This window comes from Protomyctophum bolini (genome assembly GCF_963924005.1).
Source record: "Protomyctophum bolini genome assembly, chromosome: 8".
NCBI classification, from domain to species: domain Eukaryota; kingdom Metazoa; phylum Chordata; class Actinopteri; order Myctophiformes; family Myctophidae; genus Protomyctophum; species Protomyctophum bolini.
This window is the reverse complement of record NC_137869.1, coordinates 10,551,832-10,567,485: the sequence shown is the minus strand read 5'-3', so window position 1 is coordinate 10,567,485 and position 15,654 is coordinate 10,551,832. Positions and strand designations below refer to the sequence as shown.

General features: G+C 45.5%; 1 protein-coding gene across 5 annotated transcripts in view; it reads right to left on the bottom strand.

The window, feature by feature from the left end:
- The window catches only part of dennd1b (DENN/MADD domain containing 1B), a 135,499-nt gene that overhangs the window by 99,428 nt on the left and 20,417 nt on the right, over positions 1-15,654 (bottom strand). For all 5 annotated transcript variants that reach the window (XM_080770932.1, XM_080770935.1, XM_080770933.1 and 2 more), the window contains exon 3: positions 7,735-7,778. In XM_080770932.1, the coding sequence (XP_080627058.1) occupies positions 7,735-7,778 (44 nt within the window). The remainder of the gene's footprint in view (positions 1-7,734; positions 7,779-15,654) is intronic.

Genomic DNA, 15,654 nt, shown 5'->3' with positions numbered 1-15,654 from the left:
TGGCTGGAAAATGTTTACATAGTACATAAACGTTCCTTAAAGATGGAGTGCCACAATTTTTGTATTTTTCATGTGTCTATGAGGTGACAGTACTTCATTAGACACCCTGGAGTCGTTTTTATGTGCAACGATGTATAGAGCGTCGCAGTCCCGCCCCCTTTCATGACGACGCCAGGCCCAGGAAATAAATTCCAATGCATTTTCCTCATAGACATTTCTAAAAGTATTTATTTAAAGACCTTTTAAGCGTCGTACAAAGCCAACTCGAGTTGTGACAAATCATGACAATAAAACACAATATTTTGGACCAAACAAATAATTACAAAGAAATTACAAAAAAAAGTGTTGTAACCTGCCGTTTTCTTCTTCTTTCTAATTATTTGTTCAGCCCGAAAAATTGCGTTAGATTTGTCACAACTGGAGTTGGCTTTGTACGAGGCTTAAAAGGTCTTTAAATAAATACTTTTTGAAATGTCTATGAGGAAAATGAACAGGGAATCATTTCCTGGGCCATGGTAGGAGGCGGGACTGCAAAGCTCTATTCCATTTGTATTTAGGGTTTCTTCCTGGAGGATGAACCCTTGACAGTCAAACGGGCCAATGGAAAAAATCAGTAATATAGTGACATCACATTATCAGCCCCTCCCCTAACCCCTTATACCCTTTATCATACAACTACAGCTGTGGGTGCGTCTTAAGTTCAGGTGGATCACCACCCATCACCACCCACCAGGCAAACTTAATGAACTGGTGGGCGTGCCCACATAAAAACGACATTTTAACAAATACTGTACACTTTTTTTGAAAAACTTCTTCCTCCGATAACAATAAGACCTGATGACCATGTTTTAGGATGGAAAAAATTCATGGCACTCTATCTTTAATGATTATATCTGGTTTCAGTATTAATTCATGATATATTTTCTCTATTATTCAGGTTATTTTTGCACTCGGTTTGTATTGGGGGTGGGGAGTGGGGGCAGGGGGTCGCGAGACATGGCCAAAGCATTTCCGGGGATCCCCAGGCAAAAAAAACCCTGCTCTAAGCCATGTGACAACGTATCTACTTTTGGTTTTTCAAAGAAAAAATATTGTTCAGATTTAAGTTATGTGTTTATGAAATTATGAAAAAGGTTTTCAACATGGGCTTTGAGGCCCCTCAGGCTAAGAAATGTACTCCTCTTTTTGCTACAATGTTGAGGAACGAAAACCATGCTATACGACATACATTGTGAACATTTTAAAATGTAATCTTGAATTCAGCAATTAAATGACCACGTTCATTTTTGAGGGGGCTACCCACTCCTATTACCAGCTGTGTGTGTTTGTGTGTACCCCATAGCGATGATTTGATTGTGAAGTGAGGGGTGCTCTTAACATTATTCTCATTCTGGCCAATCATAATTTGCGTCCTCACTTCTGTCATCAATGTTTGCGTTTACACTGGCCTAATGTGCACAAACACTAACAACTATAGTCATAGGAAACGGTAGCAAGGTAGCACATACTGTAGGAGGGGCTAGCGCCCCTCAAAAGTGGGGACAGAAAAGTGAGGACGCCAATAATTTGATTGGCCAGAATATGATGATGCCTCTCACTTCAAATGGGTGTGATTTTTTGGGGCAAACTAAATTCTGCATTGTTACTTATTATCATTATCATTCCTGTGCTGGTCTTTCAACCAGCTTTCCTCTCCCAATTTCCATTGACGTTCTCGTCCTCTCCCCCAATTTCCCTTATTCCACATCTTCTGCCATGATCTCATCACCTCCTATCCACTCTATCTCTCACCCTCTCTCTACACCTTCTCTCTGCTTACCTTAGCACTCCCCTTTAGCTCCTCCTTTTATCCTGCATCTCTCTTTAACCTCACAGACGTCCTCCTATTTACCCCTCTATTCCACTGCTCCACTCCTCCTTCCCTCTCCGTCTGGCCTAGCATCGTTCCCCCTGGGTGCCATCTTGGGGCCTGGGTCGAGAACCACATATCATTCCTTGTCAGCAAACCTCCCTCCTCCCTGCCTCACCCTCTCCAACCCCACCCTCCATCTTACCCTCGCAGGGTCAGCGATCACCTCCCTCAGGACCGGGGCCACCGCCCGGCCTCCAGCATCTCTGTCCCTACCTCAACCTCTACAAACCCGCTCTCCATTACCCTCTCCTGGGCTGTTGGGCCACCAATCACACGGCATCAGGCAGGCCGCCTTCTCTGACGGCGCGTGGTATAAGGGAGCAACCTCCAGAGACATCTTCCTTTCTCTGCTTTTCTCTTGATCTGTTCCCATCCCTTTGTCTCCTCTCTCTCCGTTTGACTATCCACCAGTGTCAGTGGTGAGGGGGTGTTTAGCCTTAAGGTTAATTCAGTTGAAATAATGTTGTGTTAATACACTTTTCTGTGGCTAAACTGATCAATATTCACAATGGATGGGGGGGATTAACAACGTCACGTTAACTTACCATACACAAATATGGTTAACTCTGTGTAATATTGTGGAATTGCTATTGTGAGATCAATTGAATACTTTAAGTCTGCAATAATACAACTAATAATAATATCATGTCTAATTGTTCAGAGTAATTTTTTTTAAAGCTGCTAATGTAAGTCCATAATACATAATTATAATTAAAAAGTGTGCAAAGTAAGGCGAGTAAAATACGTACTTTGCAACCTGGTATTCCAGGTAGCAAAGAGCACAGGCAAAAATGTCTTCGCTGAGAGAGTTCAGAACAAGTTTTTAGTCCATGAGCCAGACCTCCAAAATTGGAACATTAATTATGAATTGAGTGTGCAAGTATCCTTCCACAGTAGCTTTTTTTTGCATATTTTCCTACATGCCTAATTTGCATATTTAAATGTATCATTTCAGAAAATGTGTAAAACAATAAATCATTGTCATCGTGTAATCACCTGGGGAAGTTTCATTAAATTAATTAATTTGTATTAATTATTTTTTTACCCAGTTACCCATCACGTACTGTATAGGCCTACTGTAGGTGAAAATTACAAAATGTGTGATAAATATGAAAAAGCTACTCCTGCATGGAAGGGTTATCATATATTAATTTACTTATATTGATCCTATAAACAATTTAACATAGGTATGGTTTTTCCCACTCAATTCATAATTAACGTTCCAATTCTGGAGGTCTGGCTCATGGACTAAAACCGGTGGAAAAGGGGCCACAGTGTACCTACAGTGGATAGCAAAGGATGTATCCACATGTCCAGCATTTATCCGTGTCGAAAGCTGCAGTATGAAGGACAGAAAAATGCTGTTTAGGAGTAATTTGCGATTTCCTGCTAGAGTGGCCAGTTAAGGGAAATGAGAGATAAGCTCTCTGGTAACAGGAACACTGATAAAAGAACAGCAGAGAGAGAGAGGAGAGAGAGAGAGAGAGAGACAGAGACAGAGACAGAGACAGAGACAGAGACAGAGACAGAGACAGAGACAGAGACAGAGACAGAGAGAGAGAGAGAGAGAGAGACAGAGACAGAGACAGAGACAGAGACAGAGACAGAGACAGAGACAGAGACAGAGACAGAGACAGAGACAGAGACAGAGACAGAGACAGAGACAGAGACAGAGACAGACAGACAGACAGACAGACAGACAGACAGACAGACAGACAGACAGACAGACAGAGAATGTGTGTGAATGGGGCAAAGATGAGCCCTCATTCATCAGCATGACTCATCTACGCCCTGAAGAACACATAATCCTAAGTGTGTGCGTGCGTGCACACACAGGAAAAGGAGTGAGGGGAAATGGGAGTATTTCAAACTAAGCTTGGACCGGAACAGGTGATACTGGTCCAAACACTCCATTGACCATAATCATTCACAGGCATTTGAATATGGTCAATGAGGCCTGAAAGTACACAGCTCCCTCTGGGTGGAGGCTAACTGGCTAGGACTGCTATAGGTTGTGTTGCTTTTCAACTGTATTGACACATCACAAGTTTATATATCTAAAGGGCATTGCTGAAAATGACCACTTGTGCTCAGCTACTACCCTGGGTAAATAATTATATTATATTGTATATAGATATAGATAGAGAGTAAATATACATAAGGTGTGTACTAAAAAAATGGAAATAAGGCATGCATCGGTTCTTATCATGGAACAGAAAATAAATCAGACCCGTCTGAACTGGGGTGTGTCGGGAATGCACTAATATTAGCCTATGCAAGTTTGCAACCCTCCGCTGCGCTGTCTCGAGAGGCGGGTTGCAGTCTCATGTCATGTTAACCCATTTAGGCCTAAGGCCGATTCTAAAAACGACTTCTAAAGCCTGACCTAAGTTTTCAGAAAAACTTCAAATATTTATATAGCAGCATCAATTACAATGTTTCTCGGATCCGTAGCGGTTCGGTTCAGATATCACCGGTCCCGTTTCGGACCGGGTCCAATTTTATGGACCCATGCTGCCCTCTAGTCTGTATGCCTGCCTTCACCTCCCTTGGCTTTTAACATGACCAAATTCTTTCTTCATAGGCATTTTAGAGTGGCTCAACAATGACATCTAAATATGCTAGACTCGTCACCTCAAATATAATATGTTAACCATATATGAACCCTATAGTGTCCATATTCTGGATTTAGAAGCTCACAAGTCACAACACATAACGACACGTTGTTGTGACCTTGTAGATGAACGGATTCAGTGTAGACCCCTGCTGGACCCCAGTCAAGGAAATATATAGGGTTTCAGCACTTAAAGCAGTTTCCTTTAGCAGCACAGGAGTGCTGGAGTCTGGGAGTCAGATGATAAACATGTCATTTGTCGGAATGTCGGTGTGTGTGGTCATGTATAACCCAGGTCAAATCCTCCCATACTGTGCATATCTCTGTCAATAACATAATGAGCACAGCTCGCTTTCTGCTGGTGGGGAGACGGGGAAAAAACTGAAATGAAAGAGGTGGTGTTTTGTAGAATGAAGAGTTACCTACAGTTTCCACAGTTTCTAAACTCTTCGTCTGTGGAACTTCCTGAATGTTTATTATAATATTCTCTGTCCTCTACAGAGGAAGAAACCTTACTGGGACGAGACTGGCACAAGCATTGTGCGTGCGTGCGTGTGTGTGCGTGCGCATGTGTGTGCTGTTTTTCCCCCACAACGTTGGGACGAGATCTGAGAGGGAACGGACAGATTTCCATCTGTCTGCTTCATTTGCAAAAAAACGTCCAAAAAATCCTTCTTGTGATTCAAATATATGCTTTAGTCGTCTCTCTCTTCTCTCTCCCTCCCTCTCTCTCTCTCTCCTCCCTCTCTTTCCAAGTCTCCTTCCATCCCTCACTCTCTCTCTCTCTTCTCTCTCCCTCTCTCTCTCTCTCCTCTCTCTCTAGCTTACTCCAAGTGGCATCTGTGGATGACCGTGGTCGAAGAGTCTCAGGGGCCAGAGAGGAAGAGGAGGGGCGGGGGGGGGGGGGGGTTGCGAGGGAGCAAGAGGGAGAGAGGGGTAAGAGAGAAATATTGAGAAGAGAGAAAGAGAAAACGTCTCTCTCACTTCACATTTCCCCAGCACCACCCTGGCGTGCCATGCCAGCCTGCAGTCTGTTCTCCTTTGAGCTCCTTTTCTACCACAGAACAGAAAAAAAGAAAAAATAATCAATTCATATTTCCATAATCCACACTCCTGTCTGTCTGTCTCCCTGTCTTCACCACCCTCCTCCTCCCCTCTCCTCTCTCTTTCCTTCCTTCTCCCCTGGGGTAGACTAACCCCTCCACCCTGATCCTACGGCCTACAAATGTCATTACGCTGTGCAACAATAACAGGCCTAACAAAAGGGGGCCTTGCTCTGAGCTCTGAGCTCCTCTGTGGAGACTGCTGGCCGCTGCTACCATATGCTGGCCAGTCCAAGCCAGAGAAAAGGGGAGACCGTGCATGGCTACAGAAGAGAGACTCCGGCCCCACACAAAAAAAGGAAAAGAAGAAGCCCTAATCCTGGTAATGAGGCCTGTGAATGCAGCCTTTATGTATATGGGGGAAAGGGCCAATCCCTCTGTACACACTACACAGCACACTAACTAGGCATCGTAAGGGCTATCTTATCCACACAAACGATCTGGTCGACGAAAGAGACAGAGACAGAAAGATGGTGCGCGTGTGTGTGTGTGTGTGTGTGTGTGTGTGTGTGTGTGTGTGTGTGTGTGTGTGTGTGTGTCTCGTGGTGGGCAACTGTGAAGAGCAAAGAGGCGGACCCAAGGCACGTCCATGTACAATGCACTAAATCCATCCAATATCAATTTGCTCCATTTTTTCCACGTTGGTTTCTTTACTATTCACTCTCGGTGTGTGTGGCTTGCACATGTCTCTATCTGTGCAACTCTCTCCATCTCACTCTGTGATGGAACACTGTGGTTCTTGCGGGGCAGGCAGACATCGCCTGAAGCATCTTCTGACTAACCCGGTGATTCCTCAAAGTGGATCAGAGGCCAGAGAGCTGTTTAAACTCATCGGCTCGACTGCTGTGCCCAGCGCTGGCGAGCCTACGCATATATGTTTCTCTCTCTCTCAAACTCTCCCTAGTTTATTCATCCGTACATGTCTTTCCCTTCTCCATGTGATGGAGCGCTGCTGCCAGGGACCTGCTCCACTCCACAACCTGTTCTGTGTGGCAGCCACCTTTTAAAAGTAGAGAAAACACTACAATGTGTTCTATACAATATCTCTTCTCTTCGTGTCTCCCATGCTCACGCTCACAAAGGCCACAGCGAGACGAGAGAATGATTAATACTCAACTTGCCTGAAGTATTTATGGACGTGCGGACGTGTGGATATCGTCACAAACAACATAAGATAACAGCATGGTCTGTGAAATTGTGGCGATGTCAGACTGTCATACTGTGAATGGCACGATGTGATTTCACTTTCAAATTCAGATAAATGTTCAAAATGAACTAGGGACACATTTTAATTTAGTCCTAAAATCCTCTGTGTGTCTGAGTTTGTGGGGGGTTTTGTGTATTTGTGTGTGTATAATCTATAATTCTTCTTCTTTCGCTAGAAGAAAAGTAACTAAACTCACTTCCCCAAACTTGAAGTGAATGGTAGTCGTATATTAAATATACACACAACATTGCAGTACTTACCTCCAAGGGCATTTGGTATTCAGAACATACAGTTCTGAACGGTGAAATCTGATTCCACAGATGCTACCGGTTTACCGTTTGGTTGGAAAGCAGACCCAATAGCGATGGGAAACATGATACAAAAGGCAAGGATGGGAGGGTAAAAAAGGAGAGGGACGGAAGGAGAACGAGAGTGGGGTTGGGTGAATTCCTCTCACAGTTGCATGATAATTACCGATTTGTCAGTTATTGAAGACCCGCTCACTGCTTTTCGTTATCAGCAATACACGCTTAGAGAGAGAGAAAGAGAGAGAGAGAGAGAGAGAGAGAGAGAGAGAGAGAGAGAGAGAGAGAGGGAGGTGCACACTGAGGAAGCATGGATAGGGCAATGGTGGTGTGGTGAGGTGTGAGAAAGCTGAGAGCAAGAGAGGAGAGGTGGAGGTTGTCTTTAACTGGGGGGGGAATTATAGAGAGAAGGACTGAGCGAGACGTATACTGTACAGAGACAGGGACGGAAACATGGAGGGCAGAAAGGCAAAGACAGAGAGAGAGAGAGAGAAGTGGAGAGAGAGAGAAAAACAGAGAGAGAGAGAGAGTGAAAAGAGAGACAGTGAGAGACAGTGAGAGAGAGAGAGAGAGAGAGAGGAGTGTGTTCCAACCTGGTCTGTGTGGTCCTGAGGGAAGCTCCACAGCACGGCTGGATCTAGAGGTAATTGACAGACAGCATTAATCAGCGGGTGAGAAACACACCGTCTTCGCTAGCTGCCTCAGAACACATACATATTAATGAGCAGGGTGGGGGCATGGGCGGCTGCTGAGAGTCAGCACACACACACACACACACACACACACACACACACACACACGAGAGAGAGGCTAGGAGCTCTAAATATGCAAATGTATATTCTCCATGTAGATATGATAGGCTATATTATACAACCCAGCGTGCGTTTCTCAGGAAATCATATCCACGCGTACGGAAATCAATACAACCGTTTATCCCTGCGTTGCTACTAGCCTAGCTGTGAGCGAGGCTCAAATGTTTATAGTGGGAAAAGGGGCTTTTTGGTGGCCTGTGGTTGTGATTTCTTTATTTCTTTCTTTAGAGGGAAGGACTACGGAATATTATGGAAATATTCCTTCTTTGTAAAGAAAAGTGTGCTGCTGCTCAATTAACATATTCTTCATCGGTCTGTCAAAAAGCCTAACTGAGGTTTTGGTTGGTTTTCAGCGTGGCCTTAAAAGGTATCTTCAGCAATTTCACTTAATTCAAATATCACTTTTCTTTTTTTGTGATAATCCACCGTACTATAGAGTGTTCTGACCATATAAGGAGTTCCTCCCCGTCCCCAGTTCACCCCTGGGGTAAAAAAAAGCTTAGGTTTCGTTTTTGGCTAGAGTGCCCTTCCTTCATCCAATCAGGATAGAGAGGATCCTCCAATCATGATCGAGCGGAGTGTGCATGCCTTGGTGTGCATGCTGTTGGCCTGTTGCACGTCCCCCCACTGAAGAGCGTGTGCATGTGCACATCTTACCGCGGCGGACCAGGGGGTTTTCGAAATCACTGAATGCTCCTTTAAGTGTTACAGTAAAATGCCCCGTGTTTATTTACCCATCTGAAAAATGGAACCAAACAGACGCTTATTTCAATTTGGTTACATTTGGACACAGAGTCAAATTTACACTTAGTGTATATTAGTGTATATTATTACTGTATATCCCCACACCAGTATATGAAGCACCAATTTGGACAAAGCTAACATTTCCATTCATAAACATCTAGTTTACTAGAGCCTTAAATGTATCATTAATTTATCAACCCCTCCTCCTCCAGCCAGATTATCAGCCACAAGAAGAGAGGAGGTCACAGTTGGTAACATGTGGTTGATTCACAGGTTACCAACAGGAACTCCCTCAAGTAAACTCCAGCCTGTTTGCATTTGGGATGTATGCTTGTGCAGCTGAAAGACAGCGGTCACCGAGCCATAGCCCTCTGAATGTAGGGGCCTCTGTTAAGACAGGGTTTCCGCGGCTCCAAGGTCACACTGTGACCTCAGCGTTGAGCTGGAGAGATGAGCTCTCACATGCCAAGTTCACCGTCATGGACATCAGCCATCCCCCACCCCCACCCCCACTCATCTATCTGAACACATTTGGCTGAATATTATAACGGGACTGCTGCTGTGCCCGGGGGTATCGCTATACTGAACATTAATATATGCATCTCGGATCAGAGAAAAATAGTAATTTTGAATAGGTTTAACACACATCTTTCAAGACTATTCAAGAGTCGGGGTAGTTCAAACAACATGTATGTATGTAACCCATTTTAACAAGACTTTCACGCTTGACCTAAACATTTGCCCATAGCCTATAGCAGTGGGCCTTCACAAGCGGCACCCACTGCTTCACAGACAAACAACTTCAACGGAAACTGTAGTATAACTTTTACTCTGGCAGGGATTCAGCATGATAAAACAATAACAGCACGATCATTTCAAACCGCCTGGTCTCGTGGATGCCAGGGAGAGAGAGAGTGGGTGGGTGGGGGTGGGGTGACAGATGACAGGACACGGCAGCAGACAGAATCAAAGACGCCTTACATAATCCTGTTGGGTGATTTCACGGACCTCGTCTTGAAAAGAGCAGGCAACATTAAAAAGAGAGAGAAACAGTGCCCTCAGCTCTGTGTCCCAAAGACCAGTCCAACCTCAAGGCCCCCCCGCACACCCCTTACACCCCCCATTATGTTCTGCTAGAGTTAGGGCAATTTTCTGCCGATTTTCTGGGTGAGAGGATGGGAACTGCTGCCTCAGAGAGAAAAGAGTGTGAAGGAGATGGAAGGAGTTACAGACAGAGACACAGAGAGAGAGAGAGAGAGAGAGAGAGAGAGAGACAGAGAGAGAAAGAGAGAAAAGAAGGTAAAGGAGGAGGAAAGTAAAGGTAGCAAATATAGGAAAGAGAGAAACAAACAAACAAACAAACAAACGGGGAAAAAATAGAGATCATGTGAGAAGAGAAGGGAGAGGAACAGTCTATTGGGGCACAATATGTAATGCTAGAGAGGTTAGGGCCACGTTATAAGTGAACCTGGAAGAATGGATTGTGGCCACGTGTGACCACAATACACAAACACTAAGCCTGTCTGTGCTCTACTATAGACTCTGCAAGAGCTGCAGAGAGAGAGAGAGAGAGAGAGAGAGAGGGGGGGCGGAAGGAGAGAGAATAGGGGAGGAGGTATAACAGAGCACACCAACCATCTCAGCATCTCACACACCTCAGGATGTATGAGAAATTCAGAAACGCTGTCTTCCCGTCTTACTCCACACTCTTGCTCACTCTTTTCCGCTTCCCCATCCCGTTCTCTCCATCCCGCTCTACCTCCAACCTTTTTTTTCCCCCTCACACTTTTTTTCTTCACCTGCCAATCTTTTTCTCCGCTTGCTTCTCCACACAGCCCCCTCCTTTCACAGCTCTTTTTTGACTCTCTCTCTTTCTATTTCTCTCCAGCTCGCATACATCTCCCCAATGCTCCGTCTTGCTCGTTCATTCCTACACAATCTCTAAGCTTAGTTCTCGCACTCACTTCCCCTTCCATTGCCGCCTCTCTCTCTCCTCATACTACTCAACCTTTGTAGCCTCCTTTTTTTCTCTCCCTCGCTCTCAGTATCTCTTGCTATTCTCTTCTCCCGTTGCTTATCTCTCTCTCGTTCAACTTCATCCCACCCTCGCCTGCAGCCCTCCACGTTTCTCCCTACCCCTCGTGCGGCTGCTTGCCTAGCAGCCTACTGCTGCTGTATTGTGAAAGTGGTGGTTGGAGGCTATAGGTATAGGAAGCCGGGGGCCCGACCAGGGTGAGAGGGGGGGCTGGGGGGTCCCGGTTGTTCCAGGGCCTGAAGCAGCTAAGGTCACCATGGTCACCATGACGGTCACGGTGACAGAACGTGTGCAGTGGTTAATCTGCCCCCCCCCCCCCCAGTCACATGCACACGTTAACGTATGCTCATGACCCCTATACCTCTGACATGTACACGCAGACACACACACACACCAGAGGTACTTCAATCAACGGATGATAGATTTCAAAGAATGTTTGAGATGTGGATGTGATATGCCACCATATATACTATATGTCCTGTCAGTGTCACATATAAGATGTTGGCATTCTGCAGGTAACTCACAATACAGTTACACAATACATATCCCAATACAGAATACATGATGTGATGTATCCGGATACAATATATTTGCCAATATGACGCACAGACCAAACTGCCACAAGATAAAACAAAAAAGATCAATCAAATTTGCTACAGTTTGCCCTCTACGCCACGCTCTCACATTCCATCTCCCTCTACATTGCAGGATTTTACCACTAATACATTTTATTAACCACTTAAACCTATATACATTGTTGACAGGGGTCCCCCCAGGGGACTGTAATTGATTCCCTTTTCCCCCCTCAACACCAAATCTCTTCTAAAAGTGACTAAAAGTATATTTTCGAGAACATGGGAATATGGGCACTCGCAATGCTGCTATAAATACTGACAGCAGTAGTCTTAATCACACTGACACTCGCACACGAAAGCAGATTTGGAAATTGGACTCAAATAATATTTGAAAAAAGATGCCTGAGCCTGTAATATATTATATTACAGGCTCAGGCATCTTTTGATTCGTGTGTGTGTGTGTGTGTGTGTGTGTGTGTGTGTGTGTTAGCTTTGACCATTCCAAGCATTACCCGCCTCTCTTTAATATAATGAAAATTAAATTAAATTTCATTGAAAACCCAAAATAGGGAGTCACGTAGTTCTAATACACTATATGTTTTGGACGCAGGGTTAAGCTTGCCTGTTAAATCGCCTCCCCGTCCCAGACACGAACGGTATAGGCGATTCAAGACGTGTTTATTGTATCTCCCGAAGCTGACAGAATCTATAAAGAGCTGTTGCAAACTGTGTAGTAACAGTGTGCATGATGTGACACTGCTGACGGCCCTGAGTGACGAGAGGGAAAACGACCTCTGGTACATTTCACCCCTGCGTAGTGCAGACAGATCCGGCGGGTGTGAATTGAATTGAAATCACCTATCAGTGAGTTCAGATTCCTCTCTTCACACCCCACGATTGTGGCAGTGGTGGCGAGCAAAAAGTGCTGGGCAAACTGCAGTGGCTGAGGTTGTGTGCCATCAGTTGGTGTTGGTGTGTGTGCGTGTGTGTGTGGTGGGATGAACCTACACACGCACACGTTTATTCGTCACAATTGTAACTGTGTGTAAATGTGCATGTGTGTTTACACAGAGCGATAGCAGGCAGAAGAGTCTAAGTACAGCGTGTCCATTGATCCCTGTGGACTTCAAGCATGGCTAACCTCCTGCAGACGCCGCGGGCAGAGGCAGACCCCCGAGCAGTGACACACACACACACACACACGTGCGTGCACCACGCACAGGGGGGGGAGAGAGGGGAAAGAGGGAGCTGACAGTCACAAATCAATGTTTGGGTCGCTCCCGAGATGCCCGTCTTTAAAAGTCGATACGGTGAGCTTTGATAGGGGCTGAGAAGAAGGGAGGGGAGAGGTGCAGGAGTGTGTGTTGATAGCTTGGTGGAGTGTGTGAGTGTGTGTGTGTGTGTGTGTGTGTGTGGGGGGGGGGGGTTATACATGTGAGGGAGAGGGGTGGCTGGGTGGATTTGGAGGCAGAAAGGGGAGTCACAGAGAAAGGGGAGGGGGTTAATAGGTGAGGGGTTGAGGGAGACAGGAGGAAGGTGAGGATGAGGGGGGTTGGTGGGGAGAGGCTACAGAGGAGAGGAGAGGGCTAATAGGTGAGGGGTTCTGGGAGCAGATGGGCGATGATGGGAGGGGAGGGAGAAGATGGTGGAAAGGAGGGCAGGTAAATTATGCGAGGGAGGAAGGGGCGGAGCTGACACAACTTCCTACCCATGTTTTACTGAGAGATCATCGTCAAATGATCAAAACATTTGTATCTGGACTATGTACAGGAAGTGTACATAGCCACACCGATTCTTGGGCTGATGCAGCGAAGATTATTCATCAACTCTTAACCACTTCAACCCTATACTGTATACTTTGTTGACCGAGGTCCCCCAGGGGTCTGTACTCGGCTCACTCTTTTCAGATCCTACTTATTCCCTCTGGTGTACACCAAATCTCTTCAGCGAAAATACCAGATCCAAAAGTAAAGCTCAAGTTTGTAGATCTGCTATTTTTGCTAAAAATCCACCAGCTATTTTCACAGAATGTTTGCCTATTATACCATGTCCAGAATAGTGACACTAGGGTTCATGTGGTTAACTTTTGTGCACGAATAGATGCTTCTTTTACCGGTACTTACTACCGGATAAGGCTGGTAGAGGATCCAATGCTGCCGGCATGGCACCAGTGCGTCAGTAATCTACTGCTGCATGCAGTGAGTTAGGCAAGGTTTGGCTGCTATATCACAAAGAAAAAACAGCTGCTTCTCCTACTGTTGAATGACACAGGGCCGTATGAAAATAGAAGTGACAAACAACAAGAAAAAGCATGTGCCATATGCAGACATACACCCACGTTGCGAGTGAGGACTGTGGAGATGTGTGCAGTGTGTCTGTGAGTTCATCTCAGGGGCTCAACTGGAGAGGCTCTGAGGCATCACCATGTCTTTAAAAACTCTGGGAAATTTCAGGCAAAGACAAAAAAGACCCAAATCCACTGTGAATACACATTTAGATGAAGGCCCCTGGCCTATAATTCTCTATACTATGCGAATCAAACACAGACTTGAAGCCCTCATGGCCAGATGAATTCCAACCATGCAAGCGTTCTCAAGGCATAGAAAGTGCACTTTTTTCACCTTCTTCCATGAACTACTGAATGTGTGTTGTGAATAGGGGGCCTGTTTGTTAAGAAAGGCCAAATCCCATATGGTGAACAGCAGCTCTTCTGGTGAGAAGAGAGGCTGTGAAAGCCACCGGCAGCCCCTCTCCTCCATCCGAGCTCTGGAGATGAAGGCATGTAGCGCCTGCCTCTCCTTGTTCCTCCTTTCTCTCGCTCCCTTTGCCTCCTCTACTCCCCTCTTTCTTGGCCAGGGGTTAAACTGCTGCACTCTAACCTCCCTGGCAATGATTCCATTCACTCAGTGTCTCTCGCTCGCTCTCCCTCTCTCATCTCTAAGAGATTTATTTCACAGTATGTAGTGGTTGGGATTAAGGCCCCCCTCATATGCCCTGGGACAAAAGCATTGTCTTAGCATCGGCCCGTTCGCAGTTAACGGGAGGAAGCTAACGCTACTTAGCGTCCACAATGCGGGCATTGTGGGCATAGGGGCTGCACGGATCCCTGCCTCGGAGGCCGTCTAGACTTTGAGCTGGGGCCGATTGGAGGAATGGGGGGGAGGAGGAGAAAATCCCATCAGCCAGTGGAGTGAAAGTTAACTAAGGTAACCTGCTGTGAACCTGATGAAGATGTCAAGCCAACATATGGCAAAAAATGTCCATTGTCAGAACAAGGAGTTTTCCATCCCCTTCGAGGGAGAGTTGGGTGGAGGAGGAGGTGGTGGTGGTGGTGGTAGTAGTGGTGGTGGTGAGGGTTGGTTCTAGGAAAGGGATTTGCAGGGGGGGGGGGGGGGGGAAGGAACTGTGGTGGTCATCGTTTTACTTCTGGATCAGTAGCCTTATTCTGTCTGGGGGGAGGCCCAGCCCCTCCACTCACAATTAAAGGAGTAAGCAGATTAGCTGGGATATTTCAAAGGCCAGCAGAAAGAAAAACACACTCACAAACGTTTAAAAACGGGTCGGTTCTCCCCCCCCCCCCCTTTCCTCTTGTGTGTTGTGTCCCCCCACTTCACCCATCCACTCCCAAATTGCACACCGCAAATAGTATTACATTTCATGCTGATTTAGTAAGCATAGATCTCAAGAAAAGGACAGTGTTCTTGACGATGATGTGGTCCTTAACTTCACTAATACAGATTGGTCACACTGTTGTTAACTGAAGATTGATAAACATAACAGCTAAGCTACTTGTACACTACAGCGTTTGACACAATGCAGGATAGTTAAATGGAATCAATACGGAATCAGTGAAAACTAATGGAAGTGAAATTGGAAAAGACCATTGCACCACCAAAAGGCACTCACTCAATCAGAATACATTTCTCCATTTCCATTTCCATTTTCCCACATAACAAACAAAATAAAATAAACGTAAACATTACATTATGAAATAATGTTCCAAATTCCCCTCGGCCACTTGCAGTGCAACATAAAGACCTTAACTAAAAACACAGCATAAACAAAGAGGCAGTCCCTGTTTTATAGCCAGGGTAGATGCACCTACAGTATGAGCTTCAGGCAGTACTACTTGTCAACCAGTAGGTGTCCTTTAGACCCCAGGGTCAATATTTCTCAATGGAAGAGAAGGGAAACCCACTTCCAACCACTGCAGATGTGCTAGTTCATATATTATATTCCTATACTTAAAACAATGTTTTATTCATAAAAAGGTTCCAGGCTGCAGCTTTAATGTGCTTTATAAGACATGTACATTGCACAGAGAAACAACTCCAAACGCTTGGCAAT